A 25,948-nucleotide genomic window follows, 5' to 3' on the forward strand; every position below is an offset into this window, starting at 1 on the left:
TTCTACAAAATCTATTGGTTACAACATATAAACATCTCCATTGTCTGCTTCGCTAACCACAGAATAGTAAAGAAAATTCTTTCTCACAAGAATCCCGCTTTTCTCTAGAACAGCGCTTACCTCTGCTCCACTACGGAATAATTACTCTCGTTGACACAGTAGCACGTCCCTCTACTCTGCCCTCCTAACATGCATCCATTAACTGTTTCCTCCTGGAATGCTCCAAGAGAGTCTCACAATCAACAAAATGCTCATACTTCCACGCACTTTCATACCAGAAAAATGTAGCACAACCACACAGAATCCTGCCTTTCCCGAGAACAGCGAACAGTCTGTCCCACTACAGAATTATAACACACGTTAACCAAGCAGCGCTTACCTCTGCCCAGTCCTTCAGACAAGCTCAGAGAATACCTATTACTTCTCCAGCGATAAGCTTTAACGGCGAACCTTATGGATCCCTGGGACTTAAGACCAGAGTTTCACAGATAACCTTCACTACCATTCGCACTCCTTTTATACCGAAAATATGTCTCTAGTAGTAACACACGACGATGTCACTGATTCCGAACCCAGACAATGTGACGCGCAACTTCAATTGTCACACGTTTTTCCCCGCATACATACAGGGCCAACAATCCCGTTTTTCCCGAGAGCAGCACTCACTTCCCTCTGCCCTACTACGGAACCGTCACCAGCTCCCCACGTTCCAGAAGCCGTACACACTACATAGAACTCAATACGATGACCTCAACATATAGTATTAGTACATATACCAACATCAAACTATAAATCAATGAATCAAAAGCCTATGTACAAGCAATCTATCAGATCAAGACAATAATCTCCAACCATCATACTGCTACCAGGAAACTGCTGCAGATCAGCGCATATAAATTCTCCCTACTTCCACGGACAGAGTAAACCTACAGTCGCACGCACATACACTCATCATACGCTAGGGCCCATCACACTAACATGCATATCCGTTACTCTATCCACACTGTATATATGAGCGAAACCCATACCAATCTGCATCCAGTGCGAGGTCAATGTGACCATAGAGATATGTCCTGAGTCATGATTTAAAACACAAGAAATACATTCGGAACTCAATAAATGACAAAGAAATAACCACCCGACACTGATATTCAAACAAAGATCATTTTTTATCTAAATTAGTTCAATGAAAGTCAATCAATAGCAAGATCATTATTCTCATAATTACCTATTCTAGCTAAATGGGTCAGGACAAGTCTCTCAGTAAAGTCTCCCGAGTTGCCGTCCTCTCGATCAGCATCGATCCTCACGAACATAGGTTCAGGAAGAAGTGGCCTTAGACCCTCTCTAGTTTAACATTATTTATAACAAAACTAACGAAATAAAAGTAACAAACAAACTCTGAACGTCCGTTGAGCTGCTGAGCAGAGCGAGCAGGAAAGGATGTTGTCTGGCAACATTTAGAAAACCTCCGCTCAGAAAAATCACAAAAATAAAAACACGGAAGAAGGAAACTTGAGTTTAGGAAGCGATACATTCATGAATGCTCTTCCTTGGTACCATAGCGAAGCCACCGCAGGTTTATCTTAGTTCATTGTGGCTTTATTCTTTTCCAAGGGCAATTGGAAGCATGCCCGGAGCTGCTGTCCTCACGGAAACTTTTAAATCAGACAGAGGCTGTGGTCAGGTGACTTCCAACCATGTTCAGCAAGGCCTCTCGTCACATCTCAATCACTCGAGCGCAGGCTGTAAATAGCAGCCATCTTGGTTTAGGCCAAAACGGACCATCTTAATTAAAAGAAACACAAAACAACGTTACCACATCATAATGATTATACAGTGTTAATCCCCACTAATACCCTTATGTGTATGTATTTACCTAGCCGTCTGCAACACAAGGAAGCATTATAGCACGTTATTTTAAAAGCGCAAACACAAAACAAATAGCATCTTGCGACACTTATTTAATTAAACTGCACACCAACTTAGTTCACGTATTAATTAAGCAACATAAATGCTTTCCCACGTGTAATTTCTCTTATTAATAATGTTGATTAGTCAAGACCTTAAACAAAAACTAATAATTAGTAATTATAAATCAGTAATTTTAATCATAACATATAGACGAAACTGGAGCTTAAAACTCAATAAATTTCCAACAGAAAACTCTGCTCCAGCAGTTCCACGTATTGCTGCTGTTCTCAAAGATCAGTACATCATCTTGTCTGTGTTCATCTGCAGGCAGTTCTTCATCAAGTCGATGAAGTTCATCATGCATCTGTGGAATTTGGTTTTAGTGGTGGTGGGGTCGTTGGTGAGTGAGGATGAATTGGGTGTTGTCTGCGTAGCAAAATATGTTGAGACTGACGATTGGAGGATGTTGACCAGCGGGGTCATATATGCATAAAAGCGTGTGGAGCTGAGAGATGAGCCCTGGGGGACACCGCAGGTGATCTCCTTTGGTTCAGAGGTGAAAGCTGGGAGGTGGATGCTCTGGGAACTTCCGGTCAGGATGGAGGCGATCCATCTGAGCACGTTTCCTTGGATGTCAATATGGTGGAGTCTTTCGATCAGTGTGTAGTGGGATATGGTGTCGGAGGCTGCAGAGAGGTAGAGGAGGATCAAAGCTGATGTTTCTCCTTGGTCAAAGATGATTTGGCTGTCATCGGTGGCTAAGATCAGGTCAGTTTTGGAGCTGTGGTTGCGGCAGAAGTAGGAATGGGAGGCGTTGAGAAGCTGGTTCTTCTCCAAGTGTGTCATGAGTTGATTTTGATTATCTTTTCCAGTACCTGAGCTGGGAATGGGATCAGGGAGATTAGCCTGTAAATTTGCTGTGTTCGGCCGAGGGTTTTTAAAGTAGTGGTTATTTCAGTATGTTTCCAGGCATCGGGAAATGTTGCAGTGGTGATAGAAGTGTTGAGTGGGGTGGTGAGTTCCTGGCCAATCCTTTGCTTTCTGAGGTTGAAGATGTGATGTGATGTGGACACGGGTCTGTGGGAGCTTCAGAGTAGATGGATTTCATGGTGGAGGTGGTGTCCTGGATGGAGAGTATGTTCTAGTTGGTGTGTGATTCATATTAGTTTCAGTAGCGGCATATTTGTCTAGGAAGTCTGTAGGTGTAGGTTGGGGTTCGAAGTTTATTTATATGGTTGCCATCTTGTCGTGGAAAAAGTGAATGAGGGTGTCACACAGCTCCTGTGAGGGTGTGTTGCCGTTTTCGCTGGCAGCCGGGTTGGGGAAGTCCTTAACGATGTTGAAAAGTTCCTTGGTGTCATTGCCGCTGGTTTCGATACATGCAGCAAGTTAATTAAGGACGCTTATGATAACGTGTACAGGAACTACTTTATAAGTAATCATTGTTGCCGAAAGAGTATAGTAGCAAAACTGCTAATTAGTTTGATAGGAAAAAGAAGACAGGAGGACTTGAAGAAAAGTCCATGTATTTTATATTAAAACTGGGCATTTGCCTAGGATAATGGGCCCCAGAAAAGGTTTATTACCACTTCCGGAATGTCTGCTGAACTTCCTTGCTTCAAATCCCCGGATGAAGCATGCCTGCTGCCTTTAGAGAAAGATGAGGAAGTTATTTCTAATTTTGTTGGATTGATTATTTCCTTAGACCGACAGAAAGATGTGTTCACACCCAAGAGACATCTTTTCTAGAGCCTAGAAGATTAACAGCTTAAAAGCAAACACCGCAATAAATGTACACCATCCTATTATATGGATATAAGTGTAAACTGCTTAAAGGTAGGAGGAACATATTCCTTCACTAGCATATTTTCTTTTTGTTTATGTACGTCTGCTCAGTCACTCTTATGAAAGCTCACAACTTGAAAACAGAAAGCACTGTAGTAATGCCTCTTGTGCCTATGAAGCCAATATCAAAGTTGCAGGAACATGGCATCTAAATTCTCCTCTCAGAATTGACTTGTTAGAACTCTCGAACCAGTCAACGTCCTAGTTTGGTCTCTAAAAGAGGCCCGACAGTGGATAACCTATTCCCACTCCTGGGGACATTTGGATTCTAAATATTGTTTGCTTGGGCTGGATTCTGGGGGTAGGATACCCTAGTATGATTCCCCATCAATGAAATACTAAGGAAAGTGGAACCAGAAATACTGATCTGCTTTGGAACAGATTCCTGTAGCCTACGTTCTGGAAAATTATCAGGACACAGGATACGTCATGATGTACTTCATGTGTGCCACCTTAGCCCCATCTCACAACTTTTCACTCATGAGGAATAGGTAACTGGATCTAGAATATTGTCAGATTTTTTTTTAATGGAGGTACAACTGTTTCTCCCATTTTTATGACCTGGCTTGATAGTGCAGCTGTCGCCAGACAATTATATGAGCATCCCTAGAGAGGGGCTTCAGCTAAGGCACATGTTGGGATACAGGAGTAGGTTTTGATTGGGCAGAATTTGTGGGTTATATATCATCCACTGCAGCTGTAATCATTTTATTTATCTAGCTGCCTGAGGTTGAATTTTCAAGGGTGCACACACATGACAATGTTATGCTGTAAATGTGTCTTAGATAAAGGACTCTTTGTCGGTCTTTGGCAGCTGCACAGATGGGAGGAGGACCATCATTAGGCTACATGGATTTTTAAGCTTAGCTTGACAATGCAACTGTCACCTAACTTTTTAACCTACACAAACTTAATTCTACAGTACTTTGCTTTCACATAAATACATATTAATTTCCATGCTATTTACCTGTATGGCTACACATTACTATATGTGACTGTCCTTTAAAGCAATACCTATTGGCACTGACAATGCATCTTAAGTTTTGAATCAGAAACTACTATTTCCACCTGGGAGGGGACTGAACTTTGAGCTTTCAAGCTGTTTTAGAATCATAATTGTGTGAAGGTCCTTGGACTGGTCTGAGGTTCTTAAAACCCTTCAGATGTTTAGGTATTTGTCAAGGTGAAGGTGTCCTGTTTCAATGCAAAGTCATTGGGTATCATCTTGTGACTCAAGTAACTAAGCTAAAAAAATCTTCTTAGGTCAAAAGTGGAAATTTCCAATTGGAGGAAACTTGCATTTTCAATCAACCATGCAAGTTGGCACAGAACCTCGAGACTCTTGGAGCTTTTCATACTAGATGGCCGCAAATACCTTCGGGCTCCCTCAAGAAGCATTCTATCATCAAGGATCAATGGCTGTATCAAACCACAATGCTAGTCAATTCAACACTGCAATTTGTTTTAAAAGTGAAGACAAAGTTTTTCAATGGGAAAAACTTTCTCTTTATAGTTGACCGACTTTACTCATAGATCCGGTAGAGCGGGTGCCATGGTTAACTTGAAGCGTTCACTTAGAAATATAATAGCATTATTTTTCTAGTTTTCATTGACTTTGTCTCATGCTTTATACCACTGATCTCAATTGGCACTTAATCGATACTTAAGACTGTTTTCTAATATTTGCCTTATATTTTGTTTATTGAACTTTGAATGTAAAACGTGATGTGGAAATTAAGGTTTTTACATTTTACTGTTAGTTTGGTTACTATGCACAACAACTACAGGCACATTATTTCAGTATTTGCCGTTTGCTATGGCCAAGATATACCAGGTAGGAAGTATTTTCACTCATTGAAACTGTATTCCTTCTGTGGACTGGACCACACTGCATGTTCAGCTGATACTGGTTCTTGCAACGTAAGAGCCACATCCTAACATTCACTTTATTGATACACTTTTAATTTATTTTTAAATTAGATTATAACTCTTTAGTGGGGAAACTGTTTTGCACTCACTTTTTCTAACAAATTAGCAGTTTCCTTCATTACAAATCTGATTCTCACCTTATGCAAAGTCTTGAATTTGTGATGTCATTTCCACCACTCGTGCCACCTGCAATGTCATCATCAGGCAGCCCCAGTGCTAGCTGCTGCCATCTTTGAGCAGTGTGCTTTTGTGACCTTTACAATAAGCTGGAGCCATGGTGGTTGTAGTGCTGTGACATACAAGATGATTCAGTAAAAAGGAAGACATAGTGGGGAATAAATGTACCAGAATAGCTGGTGAGCGGAGGCCATGTTAGCCTCCCACAAAAACATGAGTTATGCAGAGTCCTTCACTGCTCTGTATTCCTTCCTGCCATGCTGAAGGTAGTGGTTGGCTGGCCTACAGATACAGCTTGAGAGTTGCAGAATTGACTTTATCATCAAGGGTGTCATCATACTTCGGGCCATCCGAGGACAGGTGGGGCAGCTTGGTTGCTTCCATTTGGTTAGTGATCACATATGACATTTTAGCAAAGTCTCATGCAAATGTGTATTATAATGCTTGGTCTCCCTTCCCTGAAGCTGGTGCATGCGGTGAACTGTCCTGAAACTATTATTCCCATAAAACAAAGTCATCTACATTGGCGAAATCAGATTATTCTCTGGCTGCAATGTGTGAGCAAGCGCAGTGCTGCCAAGCAGATTTGAAAGCAGCCGGTCCATTTGCAAATTCTGATTAATTAATATAAACTAGGTGCTATGTTGCTTAAATATGGGCATTGCCCTGGTCTACAATATCACCGAGTGTTCTTGCTCCAGTGCCTCAATGGGGGAGGGGCGGTATTGATTAAGTGTGATCATGGATGTACTAATCTTTTATATTGTCTTTTGGCTAGTAGCATAACATAATAAATCCCCTCCCCAACCCTGAACAAAAACAGAATTCAACAAGACACTCCCAAATGTAGGAATAATGCAACAGCAGCATCGTATGTGGCTATAAGTCTAGTCATCCCGAGTAATGTTTTTGCCTTTCAGGACTCCTTCAGTTTGGCACCATCCATCAACTCCCTACACCAGATTGGCCACATCTGTGCTCTGTTCTAATAGCAATAGGAGACTGTGCTGAAAACTGAGCTTTTGAACATGTGCTACTGCTGTAGAATCCATTTCAGACGGATAGCACATTAACTTCAAACGCACTACATTAAAATCACAAAAAAAGGCTTGTTTAAAAACCAGAGAAGAGGTCAAAATGGAACAGTAGCTAAATTAATTTAACAGAGGATCTTTTCTAGACCTGATTTGGCCAGATGCAGGAAATATATTACAATATTATAAGGTTAACAGGATTAAAAGTTTCCATAGATACTAAAACAAACATTTGTTTCAGCTTGTTTGCCTCACTTGTAGAGGGTACTCTTAAAAGACAGAAGAATCTATTTATAGCCATTGAACTATTATGAGTTCCAGACCCCAGGTTATCAAAGGCCTGATTGAAAAACTCAAATAATTCAGATTGTGCTGGTAACCTAACCTTTATTACCAGTCCACAAGGTTTTATGCACTCTCTGCTTCTAGGGATTGTTGACAGACTTTGTAAAAAGCTTTGGAAACTATAACTTTCCGGTCAAATCAGGGACATTGCAGTAGTTATCCAAATCTATTTTTTTGTGCTCAGTGGGTAGACTGTGCATCAAAAAGATTGGGGGTATGTGCATACATTTCTGATTGTATACTCAAAAGACAGTCCCGTCAACAGAAATATCTCAGTTGGCAGAATGTGTTGCTTAAGCACTGTAATTCTTCTGTTTTATATTATGACAGAGATCTGGGGCAAGGAATGGCTTGGTGAAGGTCTTGGGCCATGGTATCTATTTACCAATTTAAAACCGAGTGTTAAAATGTATTACATTTCTTAAGAGTAACTTTATACAATAAAAGGCAAGTATTGTTATAACATGAAATACATAAAGGAACTAATGCAGTGACAAATAATTGCATTTAAGGAACTGCAACCTCAAGGTAACTGTTTTTGCTAAAAAAAGTTCCGACCATTCTTCACCATACGTACAAAGCACTTAAAAACAGAGGCTGTAAAATCACTTTCCATTTATTACAAAATAGGTGTCGATCCTATAAAACAGGTAGCCTTTAAATAGTATTCTGCTTTGTAAAAAGACCGTCACCTTTACATGCATGAATTATTTCCATTAACATCTTGACATCCCATGCAAGATTAATCCTCTTCTACATGCCACAATCTGTTATCCTGGAATTCCTGTAAATATCGAATTTCATTAAACTGACCCAGGTACTTCAGAGTCAAAGGAGCAGGTGTCAAAATAAAGTAACTCCTCACCTAAGCTCATCAAATGAACTTCTTTGCATGCACACTTGACTGAAATCCCTCGGTACAAATCCACATCGATAGCTAAAATAGGCTTTTTACCATTCTCCCAAGTGGCACTTTCATACACCTCAACAGTGGCCCATGAATAAGTGCTGAATGCTTGTGCAAAGACTGTATAGATAAGCCAATTAGAAAGTAAATGCTGTTAGCTCTTGCTCGTGTAGCTTGGGAGTAAAGGCTTAGATTCAGCCTAATCATTTGAGCACAGCCTATTTTGTAAGCTTTAGAACTTTGTTCAGTATCTTCTCTTCAAACATCGAAAAATGTACTTGTCCATCCAAAGATACAGGACTATCATGTAGGGAGGTATTGGTTCAACCTTAGCTCTCAATTCTTTCAATAATGAGATTAGTAAATAATCCGACCCCACAATTCTAGATTTATCTATGCCAAGCATGCAACGCTGTTTAAGATCTTTGATGTAACCATATTTCAGTGAACTGATCAGGACAGTTTATAAGTAAAATGCATCTTCAAGTGCTGATAGGAATCACCCCCTCAATTTAATCATTGCCAGTACTCCAGGTGGAACAAACCATCCAATTCCCATAAAGTAGACTTAAGTATTCCAGGTACTTCTCACCAGATAATTTTTCAGGCAATTTTTTAAGATTGCTGTTGATGGAGCAGGATTTTGCAAAAAGAAACCTGCACGAATTAACACCCCCATAATATTTAGTAACAGTGTTTAGTGAAAACTAATCTGCAAATCACATGAACCACAAGGAAACCACTTTGCGCATGCGTGCACTAATGTGAACTAATTCATGAGAGAACTAAGTCACATTTCACATTGCGTTTCGAAATAAACAAAGTTAATGCATGTCTAGGCCGCATTTCACATTATGCTTTAAAATAATAATAAATAATGCCGCTTTTGCTTTAAGCTTATGCTAAGAAAATAGTAACAGGAAATAGCGCAAAGGTGGGTGGTAAGCAGTAGAAAAGTGCTTTCCGTGTAATTAATGACTGCTTAAGTTTATTAGTCATAGTGAGCCGAATGGGTTTGCATTTTCCTAAAATTGACATGATAGATGAGGGGCTGGAGAGTGAGCATGAATGACCTGACAAAATAAACAGAAACCCTGAGCGCTGCAGAAGAAGAGTAAAAGCCCAAGGTTGTTCAGCTCAGAGAACATTGTTCGCCTGCCAAAAGATGAGACTGGCCGTGGGACTCAAGACTTTTTCCGCGGACGAGTAACTTATGTGAAAATAATAAAATGTTACAAGTATTAAATTGAATTAACTGGTCAAGAATTAGGTCATGTGAAAGGATGTAGAACAATGAGAATGCAGAATTATGAATGTGATCACGGTGTTGTGATACACCACCGCCTAAACCAACCAAAGCAGTGAATTGTTCAACTAATGTGGGTTGGACATGTAGGTTTTAGGGTATAACTGGGGTGCCTTTGGGGGTGTGGTTAAGAAAAAGTCGTGGGCTTAGGTCAAGTGGAGAGGAGAGAGCGGTGATTTCATTGTTGTCCGTTGGTTTGCAGAGAGGCCAAGCTGTTCCTGTCCTGATTCCTGAAATCTTTGTTCCGACTCTATTTCAGGGAACCCCCGACTACCTCCTTGGCCAGAGGGCGTGGTATTTCACTGATCCTTTGGGTTTGTATTATCTTTCCGACCCGTACTTTGCAAATGTATTTTTGACTCTGAAACTTATGTCTCTTCATCTATCCACTCCTTCATATCATACATTGATGAGGTGTATGTTTAATTTGCGGATTGTTCTTCTCTCCCTTTTGTGAGATTCCTTGTTTGCATTGTGAACTGTATGCGATGAGCATAAATTATTCAAAAGAACTTGAAATACAAGAGTCTGATTATTAAGGTAGTTAGATAGTAATATTACCATCAACTACTCAACTAATTGGTCTATCGACCAAGAGAAAAGAGTTGATATAAAGGTTTAGTTATGCATTTAGAAAATGTTAAACAAGAATCTGTGAAGAAAACAATTTTCATGTCATTAAAATTTGACCCCCAGCGCAACAGGGATTTATGAGTTGGGTGAAAGTGTATGGGCCATTTGTATGAAATATTAGTGAGTATCGATCCGTGATAAAATGTAGCCCTGGATCAAGGTTTTCATTTCAATCTGATACATGTTACACCCGGTAAAACTATGTCTGCTGCATAAAACAGGAAACCACTGTGTCCACCTTCTAATATCTGGCAAAAGCGATTTGTCGGAAATAGATCTCCCAGTAAAACACCTAGGAACAAACTGAGGGCACTATACACACCTGCTTCTCATTGCAATTTTGGAGCATTTGGGCAATTAGGACATTATTAATTTACTGTTTTGAAAACCGGCATAAACTAAGTGAAAGTCAATAAAGATGTTTTCGGTCAGATTTGTGCATTGTAAACATACTAATGAACAGAGATTCTCATTACCTAGCACATCAAGGCCAGTGGTAAAGATATAACAGTGATGGCACCAAAATGGATCTCTGATGAATAAAGCAGGATATAAAAAGTGTTTCAGTATTTAGTACTTGTTTCAGAAAGAAGAGTAAGATTATCCAGGCTATGCTGAGGACAATCATTCTAATATATGGACCTTCATTTGATAGGAGATCTAGATAGCTGGTACACATCTCAGGGAGTAAATGATATGAATGCATGCACACAGTACACTTAAAACTGTCTAAAACTCCAATATGATAAACACTTCCTGAATGTCCTTATAAAATAGTACTGAAAAGTATCCCTAGGATATACATGTGGTGGTTTTATACTAACCTTTCCAGTTTTCTGTGGGAGAGAATTCCACCGTAATACTAATCAGATAATGGTCCTTTGGGGATGCAACTTCAAAGTATGTACATATATATGTATGCTACCAAGAGTGAACACAAATACATATGTATTTATGCAAATATATATTTTCATAAATCGTTCTAGGAGAATTTCTGTCTGAAGCTGGCCAACTCCCCCATTGATAAGCAATACATTTCTTCGCCGATTTGGCATTGAAGAAAAGTGCCTTTGGGTATGGTCCTTTATATAAAACTACTTTCATTTACTAGAATATAGTACTTCAGAAAACTTCCCTCACATCCTACATTTAGATACTATTAAGAAAGGGACCATCTAGTAGAAGAGGGAGCACCATCAGCATTGCGAGGCATGGACCGTGTTAGGAGCCGGATGAAGGAGCCATGTGGAGATCCATTTACTTTTGACATCCCGTGTCACTACTGGTATCATCAATGGTGAGAACCTTGGGTGGATTTGGACTTTGCCCAGTTGGGCCCACACGTGAAGAGTCTCCAGGATATTTTTGATGACACAATTTGTCTTTATTGTATGGATGGGATGGAACTGATGTACCCCATCTGTAACTGTCTAAACAGATCTATTTAATTATTAGAATTCCTTATCACATATTGAGAAATAAGGAAGGTTGAGGGTTCTATGGTCCACTCAAACTTACGTTCTGGCATTTTTCTAAAATAGAAGGATCGGGGCAAATTCATAACATGGCCTTGAGTACCGAAGGAATACTCCAAAGTATCTAGTAGCATACAGTGGTAAGCAGCACTAAAGTCTGCAAACAGATCTAAGGCAACAAAGTCAGTAGGAGCCCCCACCTCATCATTTGCAATGAGAATCAATTAATATTACAGTGATTGCTTTTATGCTTTCTTCAGAGAGGAAGCTAGATTGTTAATCGGCTAGTCGGTGATAATTGTTGAGACAAGGGATCAACTGATTGGAGACACTTCTATCACTGGAGACACTTCTATCACTGGCTTTTCCAAGACAAGGTAGGTTGGAAACTGGCCTGAAATTTTAGATGTATGATAGGATGTAGATTTGTTTTTTAAATGAATAGGTGACATAGTCTATTTTAGTGCATCTGGGAAAATTCCATGAGCATGTGAAGCATCGAGTAATGAGCACGTTTTTTACAAAAAGAGGTTCGACTAGTAAAAGGTCAGACAAATAGAGTCCATTTGCTATGTGAGACAGAACTCAGTCCTAGGATTGCTTTTGAAATGGCAAGTCCTCTATCCTCACAGAATATTGAGGAAGTAGTTTTTGGCCATCTGTCCCGAAGCCAGTTTTCATTTTCCAACTCATTATAGGAGAAAGCATTACTCTTTGCCCATATACAGAGATCTGCTGCATACTTTAGAGTCCCCTAAAGGCCGAAGTGGAACCCACTCTTTTTTACGAGACGGGTTTGACCAATATTTGTCAGACATGTTACAGTTTCTGTGACTTTTCTCCCTTCGTCGGTGTGGTGCTCCTGTTGTTCCACAGACTCAATACTATGTTTGCACTACTCTACGGAAGACATTAATTATTGTGGTGTTTATGCGTTACTATTGCAAATCCACTGTATTGCCCTTCTATCCTCTTCCAGACATCCTAGTTTCATCTATCGCTATTAGCTGTTCACTGTTGCTGTGTTTTGTCTATCATGCCGCCAGACGCTGAATGCATGTTTCGAAACAACTATGATGTGGCATTTATCCATGGGCATCATTTAAGGTTCGCCAGGTGTCGCAGCTGCGACCCATGGTTTACCTTTTGCAATCCCTGGCACTGCCTTTGCGGCCCCAGAGGTTGCAAAACCAGTCATAAGAGCAGAAGCTAAACTGTGCCCTGATGAGCAGGTTAGTTGGTGGGAGTCAGGTCTATAAAATAAGTATATTCATGACAGTAGTGTGCACTCTTAAATAAACAATGTGTAAAAAAACACGCGTTGTTAAAAAAACAAATCATCAATTTCCTTGTTCTGAATACATGAAAGATTATCTAAACAAAACATTCATCTTTTAGAGTGACAGAACGTTTTAATTTCATGATCATGTAAAAGGTACTAACGAAATAAAAATATTGTTAGTCCATAACAGAGCCATTACATCATTTCCATTTGTGGTAGAAAATGAAATACTTTTAGTTACTGGCATCACTGTATACTTTGTGACACTATATTCTACACTTCGAATTTAAGGACAAGCGTAATGTTTCCTATGATGTAAACAAAATAATTGAAATAGAGATGGTATCTAAAATAGACCTTTAGTTGTAGAATTAACGATTGTGCTTATATATTGAGCATGAACACTTATGGGGTTTTTAATGTCAGGATCAAAGGTCATATGATGTCATGACAATGATGTCAAAGCAGGTTTGCTCTCTCCTCCACTACCCCTGACAATCCAGTGAAAAGACGTCCATGCATTTATCTTTGAAAGTCAATAAAAGATAAATGCTAAAATGAATGATTGTAGTTCTGCTTTTAATTCTAGAGAGGTCATTAATATTCTTCCATTTGAGAGCAGTGTGCCTGAATGCTATCCGGGTACATGTTCTTCAGGTGGTCAGTGCTAGAATGGGATTTAGAGTGCTTCCTTGCAGCGATTGCCCTACTTTTAATGGGCCCAGGACTGTCTCCATCTAAAAGAATCAGTCATACACAGGGCCAATGGAATTATTCTTGCATAATTATGGATTTGTCGCATTTGCCACATAATGCATCCTCTGCTATATAATCTTGAGATTTGAACCAAAAATGTGTTTCTAGCTCAAACGGATCAAAAGTTACTTAAAATGTGTCAACGTGTTGGTGAGCAGGGGACGGCCCTTCACAAAGGTTAACTGGTCATATTTAATTTGCTCATTTCTGTATTTCTTTGATAAACTGGTATTAAGGAAGTGGAAAATTTGCTCAGTAGTAATATCTATACAAATTTCAAAACCTTGAATGTATCAAAATATATGCTGCATAATTTTTCTTTTCTTGCTGCATAAATTAGCCAACCCGGCTGCAGAATTTGGTGCTGACCTGCCACATAATTCCAGTGGCTCTGGTCATACACAGCAGATTACTTTGGAATGAGTGGCAGAAGGGCTGCTCGAATTCTGACTGATTGCAAGCTTTAGAGTTTGGTCTTTCAGCCTTGGGAAACGTAACTAACGATAAAAGAACAAGACATATTTAAAAATCAATAAATATTTTTGAACAAAAAAAAAAAAAGCGCAAGACTAAAAGCAGAAGCACTTCTAGTATACCTTCATAAACGCAGGGTCATTTTCCCATTGCAGCATCTAAATTGCAGGCAATTGCTCTCCCCCAATTTTGTTCACCAAGTCGAATTGGTGCAAGAAGCCAGACTGGAGGCAATGGGTCCAGATGGGGTGCCAATGGATGTTTATAAGAAAGGATGAGATTTGTGGGCCCCTATGAGAACAAATGCTCTTAGAGCAGTGGACAAAAGTTTAATCCGCCCCTTCCCCCGTCACAGTCTAAATCCGTTACTGTACCAATTTTTAAGAAAGGAGATGATGATGATCTGAAGTGCTATCGACTACGATCACCTTCAGATTCCAGGGTGAAAGTGTGGGTGAATCCCGCAGGCCAGATTGGAAGAAAGGGAAAAACTAAAATCTATCTTGGCAGAGGCGCAATATGGGTCTAGGCACAGTCGGCCAGTCTTCAAAGTTATCCTTGTTAATTGAAAGTATACAATGGCCAAACAAGGTCCAAACCATATGGCATTTATGAATGTGTCCAGTCCTTTTGACTCCATCAATTGGTCCAAACTTTGAGCTACAATGACAACCGTGAGGGTAGAGGAGCCCATAGTTAATTTTTTAAAGACACATCTGGATTTGTGGGTCAGGGTCTATTTTGAACCAAATGGATAACATTCTAAGTCTTAATCTACTAATCATTTTAAAATTAACAGGGTTACAAGACAAGTATGGATATTAGCATCCTTCTTGTTTACCTTGCGTACAAATTGCATGGAGTATTTTCTTCTGACTAAGGGCCAGTATATGCCACAGGCGGGGGGGCCCGATTCCAGTATTATGTGCAAGAAACACAGCCTTGATACCTAGGATGGCTAATTGCCTCCAGAGTACTTAATGAGTTTGTGAACTTTATGGCAAATGTGGATTTGCAGGCAAATTAACCACAGACGATGACTTGTGGCCCGAAAGCCAAGAAAAAAAAAAAGGTATGCACCATATCAGTGATAACCAGGTAGAAGATGTGCACACTTTTACCTATCCTGGTTAGTATACCTTTATGCTCACCTTTAACTTGGGGCATTTATTCACCGTAAGGTCACAACCATTTAATAGAGCCGTAGAAGCTGTTTTTAGGTTCGCCTCTAAACTAGGCACTAAGCCAGTTAGGTAACGGATTATGGTGTACAAACTAATGTATTTCTGTGGCAATTTATGGTAAAGACTTGTGCAGGGGAGGGGATCTGTGACACGAGTGGCCTCCAGAAGCTGGAAAACGGTTTTATACACATGCTCATCGGGTTCGTACAAACTTACTCTACATATATTTGCCACAAAGAGCTGGGAACAAAAATTTAGATCTAAACAAAGCATGTCCCCTGCTTCTATGGGTTTCTATATAGGGGAAAAAAGTGACTAACTGGGCAACTCTTGCAAGATTGTTGGCCCTGGATCACTCACTAATACCACCATAGCTATTGTATATTAAAAAGGCTTTCCTTCAGATTAGCAGCAGTCGGGTTTTTGATAAGGCACCTTTCCTTAACATAATGTATACATTCCTTATTGGAGGTGCCTTCCTGAATAGAAAGATACAGTTATGAGAATTTGTTTTTAATGTGAAATTGTAGCGCAAAATAAAATTGTAGACAAGTTGATCTCATTTTACAGCTCAGCACTTCAGGTTAGAAGCAGTACATATGCAGTTTAACTCTGTTACAAGGGTTGTGACCAATTACTGGCTTTAGAGCTACTTTTAGGACAGCCATCGTGAAAGTGCATGATGACAGCATCTCGTTACATGCAGACTGCACTTCTTTCTCTGAATAGGAAAAAGAGGATGATGTGTGTGGGGGGGGGGTCACTGCCGAGATGGATGCCACATTGGTACTAGGAGGCACTTTTTGCCAAGTGCCTTGCCACAGGAAGTGTTTTTATAAAAAGTGGGAGAATTAAGTTGGAGTTTAGAGGTGCCAACACTAAGATGACAGCTTTGTTAACGGGGTTGGGCAACACAGTGTCGCAAGTAAACGACCCGAACAAGTGTAATATTGAAGATGCGCTGAACTACTGGTGATGTGGTACTTGAAAGCATGGCGCTTGTGCTCACCTTGGATGCGTGCGTTTCAAGGTCCTTACACTTTCCCTTTCCTTGTCCCCTCCATTGCCATAAAATGCTGCAGCCAGTCCTGAACATTGATACAGGACTGGACCAGGGAGGTTCACAAGAGCCAGAAGGAGATGCTGGTGGGTGCCTGGCCGGACAGAGTGGCTGTGTATCTTCAAGTGACCTGGTCGCAGCCATGAGAAAGAGCTATGGGGTGTCAATTACAGTAAAAAGGTATTAATCATTGCTGGTAGATGTCCAATGACCAGGAGACGATTAGTGAGAATTAGGATGATGTGACTGCACTTTATACTGTCACTGAAAGGAAACTTTGAGCACTGGGTGGCCATCTTCATTGTGCAAAGATTCTCGAGACACAAACTGAGCTTGTGGTAACACCACAAACCTGATACATATGCAATATCAATTTTCTTTTGAGGAATGAGAAGGGCTGGGTAAAAGAATTGATGCAAGAGGAGAGGCAAATGTCTTCAGATTTCAAAACATCAAGAACTTTTAAAGATATACGAATATTCAGCAGATGAACAGAAGACTCAATTAAAAAAATATCGGTCACTAATAATTATATTTTAACATGTCTTACTAATTTCAAAGTTGCTTGGAACTAACAGTAGTCAAGAGGAGTTTTGGAACATATGTTCTGATAATGCATCATATTTTGCAATTGCTAGAATGAAGTTTAAGAGAGATTACATGGACCTTTAAGGTCACAGTTTAAACTTTATTATTTCTTATGGGTTTTGGGCTGTGTATACAAACTGATTTATTGCAAGATCAGACTGTGTGGGGATTTAGAGCAATTTCTTACAGAAAAGTGTGGAATTGTGGCACTGAAGACCTGGAAAGAAGTGAACATTGAAAATATGCAGAGACTGACATTCTTTGACAAGAATATGGAATACAACTCAGATTTAGGGTACTAGTGCAAAGTGCCTGTGACTGCTCACCACAACTTTAGGTACATCTTCCTAAGGGTCTTAACTTTATTGTACCCAAATATAATTTTATAGAACTGCAAATAAGCTCAATATTTTGAAAAGTATACATTGTAGTATATATATATTGAATTCTATCTGTAAATTGTACTTGGTGAAGTAGTTCACGAGGTTAATTTTTGCAGCCTTATACAATAGCTACCTCTCTCCATGACCTCATTTCTAAATATGAAAACAAAAGGAATGCATGATCTTACACCTATAAATATATGTAATAACATAGCCCCTCAGGACTGACGCCATTCTATAAAAAATGAAAGCCTTTAAAATGTATGGTAATAGTAGTCTATTAAAAGTATTCACACCTGGGTGATGATTTCTACTAATTTTGCTGCATTATGGCTCCATGCATAAGGCCATGCATTTCTGTATGTGGTATTTCTACAGCACAACCCCAGCCAAAAGGCACCGGAGCAACATACAGGGTGAAAGACAAGCATAGTCAATGTGTTTCAGGTCATGTAGCTAGATTGTGCACTGTTAATGCATTGTGATGAAGTGTTCTGTAGAGGTGTGTTTGCAACGCTTTCCTAAATTGGAGGAGCATTGGGGTAGTTTAGATGGATAAGGAGATGTTTTTCCAGATCCTGGATGCATAGGTGTGAAAGGGCTAGTGTATTTTTTATATACAACTTCCTAGTCTGCAGTGTTATGGTGTCCTGGCTGTGAGTGTACCAACAACCACCAGAGATGGTGAGCTGGTCTAAAAAAACAGGATAGCTGCTTTTAATGACTTCAAAACCAGTTGCATCCTTTACGAAGATGGTGCTGGCTAACAAAGTTAGTATGAGTTATTGTATACTGTTCCACACTGTCTCTCGATTTGGGGTCTGGTAGTAGTCACCAGGAGCATTTGCACGTAGGAGGAGGTGCCATTACCCACCCGAAAGTGGCATGCTTTATCATCTGGCCTGCTCCTTGTTGGGCTGGTGCTGCAATGCCCAAAAGACATCACTAGAGAGTGCTTTGCCGGAGATCTTTTTGCACTCAACAGAGGAAGACTAGGAATGTGAGTGAGTCTCAGTCGATGAGTGAAAAGGGTTGGAAACAAAATTGGGTTAAAATGGACTATTGACCTGGTGAAGTTGTCAGTTTAATAGTTATCCAGGTATATGTTAAATTAAAAACAATGTGAGAAACTTATGGACACAATGATCCAAGTCTCTTAGAGGAAAAACTGTTATTATGGTACATTAAGTATAGAAAGATCTGGTGGATTCACATTGATCCCCATTAGTAGTCAACATGTTCCATGCCCAAATATGTCAATGATCAAGTGACATTTCTTCAGGACACACACACAATTAAACACCTAATATTCTAAAACAAAAATGGGCGATTCCTGTGACACCTTTAAGTATTCTGTGGATGATGTGGTAATCTAACTAGGTAGAGCAAACACTCATGCTATTACGTATATGTTCAGTAAAATAGTGACCTAGATTGTGAGCAATAGATAAAAAATAGAACATACAAATGAAAAGTCACAAAACATCACATTAACAAGACTTTACACTATGCACCCGTTTAAATGAAAAGTTTCCAGTGGAAATCTCACTGCAAACATGGCTGAATTCATCAGCATGCATGTGGTGTTAATAACACAGGTGGAAGGGATGGGACAGACAAGACGTTTATGACAATCACCCAAATGGATTGCATAGTATAATCTCTCTCATACTCCAAATAGTAGAAAAAGGCCCCTTGGTTATCGAGGACATGACTCACTCATTAAAGGCTCTAAGAGATATGTAGGTATAAATATTTAACATGAGCTACAGGGGAACACAAAAGAAAATATACCCATCGTAAAAATTAGATTTATGCAAAGAACCCGAGGAGTAGTCTCCCTGTACCACTTAATTGTGCGGAGTGCGTCGAAGGTTCAGTGACCTACCTCTGTCCTCGATTGCGGACGTGGAGTGGAGGATTTAGGTAGTGCTATATAAAGGCCCCATGGAGGGTGAGAAAGTATCCCTCGGAGGGCCGTGGCCTGGATCTTGATGGGAGCGTACGTGTGCGTAGTCGGCGTCATCGACCAGGGTCGGCTTAGCCATGCAAGACGTTGCCTAGCAATGCAAGGAAGCAGGGAGAATTTGTGCGCAAAGTTAGCACCTTAAGAATTCCACAATGAGTTCACCGTTTTCCCCCAATCCTTGCCCTCCCTGAAATCTTGAATTGGCCAAAGCTGCCCAGAAAAATGGTTATTGATACCAGTAGACGTTTCTAGGTACCTCCAGGGCCAAAAACCAACATATTACAAATTTACAAAGCATAACCAGAGCAAGAACCATGTATCATAACGAATACCTGAAAACAAGCACCCTAAGTTGTTTTACAGATTGTACCTTGCTTCTTAAAGGAAATTGAATCATGATGACCTTCTGCAGGATTTACAGACTGGAAGGAGTAAGGTGATAGGGTTATAGGGCTACATCTCATGGTCACACGTATTGAAATGGGAATGAACGATGCATTTGGTCCTAGTGACACAATAATCAATCGAAGTTGAGAGAAGCTGGGCTATCCACAATGGACTCTTGGCCTATACATAAGTACAGATACAGTCAGGTAGGGAGCCTTGTGTTATGGAAGGCTTTGCTAACCAAAGTGTCTGGGTGCCCTAATGAAGAATGCAAGAACATGGGAGTCCCCCATGCTAATAAACACAGTGGACAACGACAGAGGTTATTAAATTAACTCTGCCTTTCTAAAACGATAAAGCAGACCAGAGGTTTTATTATATATTTGGCCAGAACTCAGTGCACGTTCAGGAAGCAGCTTGGCAGAAACAATATCATTTGTTCACATGACACAAAGGGACCCTTCAACTGGTGGATAGTGCATCCACTAACCAATGAAGATTAGCATTTGCTGTGTCGTGACCGCTTCTACAATAACAAAAACACTCTGTAATCTCAACAGCCTTCCTAATTGCTTGCATAAAGCAAAGAAACAAAAAGATAGAATAAATTCACAACTATTTAATAAACAAATTGACCAAAAAAGTATAACAATCATTACAGGAGAATCCCACCTTTAATACATTTTCATGACAGATCTACAACCCCAGCTAATTTAGACAGGTGCAATTCGACCTCTTGCTCACAAGAGAATGGCAGGGGCGGCTCCTCCATGTGAGCAGAGGAGCGTCGCCCCACTGCTTTCTCACAGTGCGAGAAGCAGAAACATAAAATGGTATTATAAATACCATTTTAGGTTTGTGCTTCTCGCACTGCGAGAAAGCAGAAGGGTTTGGTTGGGGGCAGGCGGGTGGGCAGGCCTGATGAGGGCAGGGCAGGGTAGGAGTGGCTAGCCCAATGCTGTGGACCCTGACTCTGGGACCGACCAAACCAGTCATGGGCACTCTCCGTTTTCTCCATGTAGGCTGCATGCTGCCTCCTTGGAGAAAATGGCCTCCCCATAGGCGCCTGGCTGGGCACCGTCCCCGCCAATCACAACGCTGCCATTGCAGCGTTGTGATTGGCTTAGGGGATGGGAGGGAGACTGGCTGCTTCCTGTTCCTGCAGGGCAGGAAAGCAGGAGCAGGCCCAGCAGTTAACACGCGGGACCTGGGAAGGGTAAGTTTTTATATATATAAATATTTTTAATTATTATTTAAAGCCCCCCGCCCCCCCGTGTGACCAGGCCCCTCGGCACATGATCCTGGCCCCCCCCCCCCCCCGTGAACCATGCCGGCCGAGATTGGAGAATGGTGGCACTGTAGACAATAAGACAACTGCTGTGGGAGTGACAACTTAGTGGTAGTACACTGGGATTTTAATGGCAGAGACCACCCTCTAAAGGATAACTGCATATATTTCACAGAGGAAACGTGATCAGACCAGTCCTATTATTATTATTATTATTATTATTTATTTTTTGTAGAGCGCATAGTCACCCTGAGGTATCCCAGCGCTAAAAAAAAACAAAACAAAAAAAACCCTAACTCTTCAGTTCAGTGGGCCAGGGGCAACAAGAGGTGAAGAGGGGGGGAGGGGACAAAGAATCAGTGTAAGGGAAGGCGTGAGTCATTGGGGAAAAAGATGAGTCTTTAGCTGCTTCCTGAAGCGAAGGTATTGTGGTTCGAGTCGCAAGTCGCGAGGGAGCGAGTTCCAAAGACGTGCGGTTTGAACTGAGAAGCGTCTTCCTCCAGCTCGGGCTTTCTTGAATCTGGGGGTAGTGATGAAATTTTCTGTGTCAGACCGGAGGGATCTTGTGGCTTTATAGGGAGTGATGAGTTTACTAAGAACTGGGGGGCCTTGATTTTGCAGTAGTTTGTGGGCTAGGCATAAAGCCTTGAATTTGACTCGCTCCCTTATGGGAAGCCAATGGAGGAGTTTTAGAGCAGGTTTAGCGGAAGTTCTGACAGGGGTATTTGTGATAATCCGGGCTGCGGTATTCTGGATTCTCTGAAGCTTGTTGAGGGTCGCTTCAGGAGCGCCCAGATAAATCACATTGCTGTAGTCAAGCCTCGATAGTATAAGGCCTTGAATTAGCAATTTTTGGGAGTTGAAGGGTAAGAGGGGCAGGACTTTCCTCAGGGATTTCAGGAGCCCGAAACAGGTCCCGGCTACTTTCTTTGCCTGTACTGTAAATGAGAGGTCAGTGTCGATCCATACCCCTAGACTTTTAACCTCTTCTTTTGGGTCGGGGGGGGGGCCCAGGCAGGCTGGCCAGATGTTAGGGGAGAGTGAGAGACCTTTCGGGCCGAGGAGCAGGACTTCAGTTTTTGTCCCGTTTAATTTTAGAGCTGACTTATTCATCCAACAATGGACCTGCGTAAGGCAGTTGAATAGGTCTGCTGATTGTTGTCTGGGGTGGGACAAAGACACCACTAATTGTGTGTCGTCAGCATAGCTGACAACGCTCACTCCGAATGGTTTATATTCTCCATAGAACATAAAAAAAAGAATGACGCTCCTGTAGAGAAAAATCATTATCAGAAAAAGGCAAGACCCAGTCGAAACACATACTTATATAATGGAATGGCCTCAGATGAGACCTATTGTTGATATTCACACAGACTGTGATAAATATACAGGATAACAGATGCAGGGAAGAGTATATCCAGTTTGTACAATCTCCTTCAACATCTACAATAAGGTGAATGCAACCACCTGCTGTCAGCACCAGTAGACAAGCTCAAGGGGGACAGTATCCCTTTTTTTGTTGTTCGGAAGAAAAAATTAGGAATGACCGAGCACCTTTTGTAGGAAAGAGCCCTTTTTCTATGCCCCCCCCCCTACATTTTGCCCCACTGCTGATGGTTAGGACTCTCAAAGTCCAATGAAGCCTGCTAACCAGGCCCTCCGTCCCAGTGCTCTCTCCCTAAATCAGATACATGAAAATGGTAACCTCAATTGGCAAGGACTATAACCCCCTTATAGGTAAGTGGTACCAGTGATACCTAGGACATGCGAGTTAAATGGGTCACCAGGGCCTGAAGCACTAATTGTGCCACACTGAGTGACACAGGTAAACAGATGTCAGCAGCCCTGACTGGATGCAAACAGCTCAAACTAGACTTCGCCTTCACTATGTGATAGAGGTCAAAGCACTTTTTAAATACATGCCAGTCACCACTACGGTAGGCCTCCTGAGCCAGGAGGCAGGTTGCATTGTATTGGAGATGTGGACATAAGTGCATATAAATATGCACTATTCTAAGTTAATTAATGGATGGCGTCATCTATTACTGTACTTAAATCTCAATGTTTAAACCACTTGGCTCGTACTTTGCAATACACCTTCAATGTTTTTATTGCACACATTTTTTAATGTTTTATGGTGGAATCATGAAAGGATGAAACATCATCTCAGTGAGGTCAAAGTGTTTAATACCAAACAAAATTATCTAAGCATTGGAAGTGTGCAGTGGACAATATTTTTATCAGTTGCATTTAGTCCTATTTACTTGCCTGTTGCTCTTACCCCCCCCCCCCACTTCCCCTATGACCCCACCCCCCACCCCCACCCCAACCGGCAAAACAGATCCAGGAGCCACTTGATGGTGCAAGAAAACATTTGAAACCTAAAAACATGCTCAATAAATGAGAATGGTTTGAAATATTATACAAGTATAGTAATGTCCGTCACATACACTGTTTTTCAAACGAAGACACTACTTGCCCCAGGAAATAAATTGGTTGGAGTAGAAGCTGGCAAGTTAAAAAGGGGTAGGGTGGGAAAATAGAATAGCTATGCCAGCAGTGTGAAGAAATCAAGCATAATCAAATAAACCAAAACAATCCCATGCAGAGCCTCTAAATTCTTAGAGACAAGGAGTGGAAACTCGTCATGATACCCGTACCCTTGGGTGATAAGACATCGCTTCTGCAGTTGATGTATACCCTCTGATAACAATCTGTGTCCTTATAGTACCATAGAAGGCTGGTAGAAGATGGGAATACTTGATAGGATGCAGTTGTAGCAGAGCTGGGACACCCAATTCGCAAATAATGAAGACATCCTTATTCTTTAATCTTGTGGAACCAGGAATGATACCACAATCAACAAGAATCTGTTGAGTCCATCAGTCACATGCATAGACTTCCTCATTACCCACTCAGTGTTCAAAAGGTACATTTTAGGATTGTAATTAAGACGATAAAACATCTAGTGGTTGGTCATTCAAGGTATATACCACTTGGACATGAAATACTATGAACTGTGGCAGACGGCGACAAAAGAAAACAATGGTACTTTTCCATTGACATGCCTGCTCCTCTTTTCCATCCCAAGCAGGTCAGATTAAATGGAGACATACAAGTGAGAAGTATTCTCACAGGAACACAAGTGTAAGAGCCAACAATGAGGAAAGCTCGATTGTCTTCTGGAAGCCACACTGGATTGCTAAATGAGCTTCCGGGACGGTTATTCAACAGAGACCTCCTCTTTTAGTGGGCCAACAAAGGTAGGGTCAAAGGTCAAATAACATTCAGACACAAAGTCCCAAACGGTGAAAGCAAGCAAGGCGGTGAAAATGTTTAAGACATTTTGCATGACCTTTTTGTTTATATAGAAGAAAAGGCTTCCTTGTACTGGGATAATCAACAGACCCCCATAAATCGACTTGTAAATAATTTTACCTATGTAGTAAATTTAAACATTGCAACTGCCACTTAATTAACTTACCCTGCATTTCCATCCTTGTTCTTTAAAATATACCTGAAGAAAAAAAGAAATGAACATTTACATGATATAGAAATGTACACTAGACAGTAAAATAAATCTAGAACACATTAGGAGTTCGCATTTAATGGAAAAAGAAATTGTCTCATTTATTCACAATAATGGATAATTTTGATAGCTGGTCATATGACGTTTTATAAATTCATAAGAAAGTCTGGTTCAGTCAAGAGTATAGGATTATGTAAAACCATCAACAATGGGCTGTCGGAAAGTTTTGCAGATCGTACATCAAAAAGGTTTATGTGGGGCCCCTATGAGTGCTCCTTTACAAGTAAAACAAGCATTTGCAATGCAATAGGTCTCGCATTACTGAAGGTTTGAGCTATTGGCATTGCTAATAATGCCACACCAATAGCTTAAACCTTCAGGAATGCGAGACCTATTGCATTGCAAATGTGCAAGTGCAGGTTTGACCTGAGATTCGAAGTGTCCTTAGTTGTGGTCACTTGCGGGACAGAAAGAAGACTCACCTGAGAGCAGAAGTGTCCTTGTACATTGTGGGGGTCATTATATGTGCGCGAGACGTCCCACTGCCTGTGGGTGCATTACTGATTGGGATGGAAGGTGCTGGACCACAATCTGTGACCGGGATGGAGGTCTCTGAAAGGCTCCGTTTCAGTGAGGTTTTCGCTGCTTGAGTGGATTGTAAACCGACCTTGGTTTCTGCCAGTCAATGGTCTCCCACGTAGCGCAGGATACAAATGCTGGAATGTGTCTAGGGCGGCCCCCTGGAGCACATGGTTGGTGTGTAAGATGTCTTTGAAAGGGATATGAAGCAGACTTGTTGTTGTGCCTGACAGCAGGAGCCTTCTTGTCTTTCTGTACTCTTGCTGCTTCAGGTGGCCGGTAAGTGTATACTGATGGGGATGGGTAAGAGGACTCAGTATGTGTGTTGTTTAACTCTAGTGCTGGGGGGGTGGGCAGGGTACCAAGTGTACACATATCGGGTGTATACAGCCATCAGACGGCTCTGCTAACAGGACACTATGTACACAGTACTTACCCCTTTTACATGTAACTTTTACCAGACACTACCAGGTGATTTCAATTGGGTTGAGTTCATTGAAGAAAATTAAGACTACAATTCCCAGAATTGGATTGGAACCTGGTGTCTCACAAAGCTGTCAACTCCACATTTGTCTCCTTCATCCATACGGTGTTAGCCAAAAGAGTGCTGCATCTTGGGATTTACAAGCCCTGTACTTCTTTTAACGTTAGATGTTAATCTACAAGTCCTAAAAAGCAGTGAGCAGTTAGCGAAAATAGTAAACCATAGTTATCTATGGTGTTAGGAATTCAAAAGGGCTGCTGAAATTAATTGCAGGCTACATTCTTGTGTGTGAGTCCGATATTGTCCAGCCTGTTGTCCTGCCTCTGCCACTAACTGGGTCGGCAGTGGCACGGGCTGCAGTCACAGGCTGGATTAAGTTAATTGGATGCTGGTGAAGAACAGGAAAACATTTTTATGGAA

The 25,948-nt window shown here is 41.0% G+C and overlaps 1 protein-coding gene across 4 annotated transcripts in view; it reads right to left on the reverse strand.

Moving 5' to 3' along the window:
* The window catches only part of LOC146785770 (phospholipid scramblase 1-like), a 420,799-nt gene that overhangs the window by 333,343 nt on the left and 61,508 nt on the right, over window positions 1-25,948 (reverse strand). For 3 of the 4 annotated variants that reach the window (XM_085635025.1, XM_085635026.1, XM_085635027.1), the window contains one exon: window positions 24,421-24,453. In XM_085635025.1, the coding sequence (XP_085491151.1) occupies window positions 24,421-24,433 (13 nt within the window). In that variant the 5' untranslated portion in view covers window positions 24,434-24,453. Of the gene's footprint in view, window positions 1-19,180; window positions 19,353-24,420; window positions 24,454-25,948 lie in introns of all 4 variants that reach the window. The other variant, XM_085635028.1, reaches the window with a different exon arrangement.

Source organism: Triturus cristatus, chromosome 11, assembly GCF_964204655.1.
Source record: "Triturus cristatus chromosome 11, aTriCri1.1, whole genome shotgun sequence".
Lineage (NCBI taxonomy): Eukaryota > Metazoa > Chordata > Amphibia > Caudata > Salamandridae > Triturus > Triturus cristatus.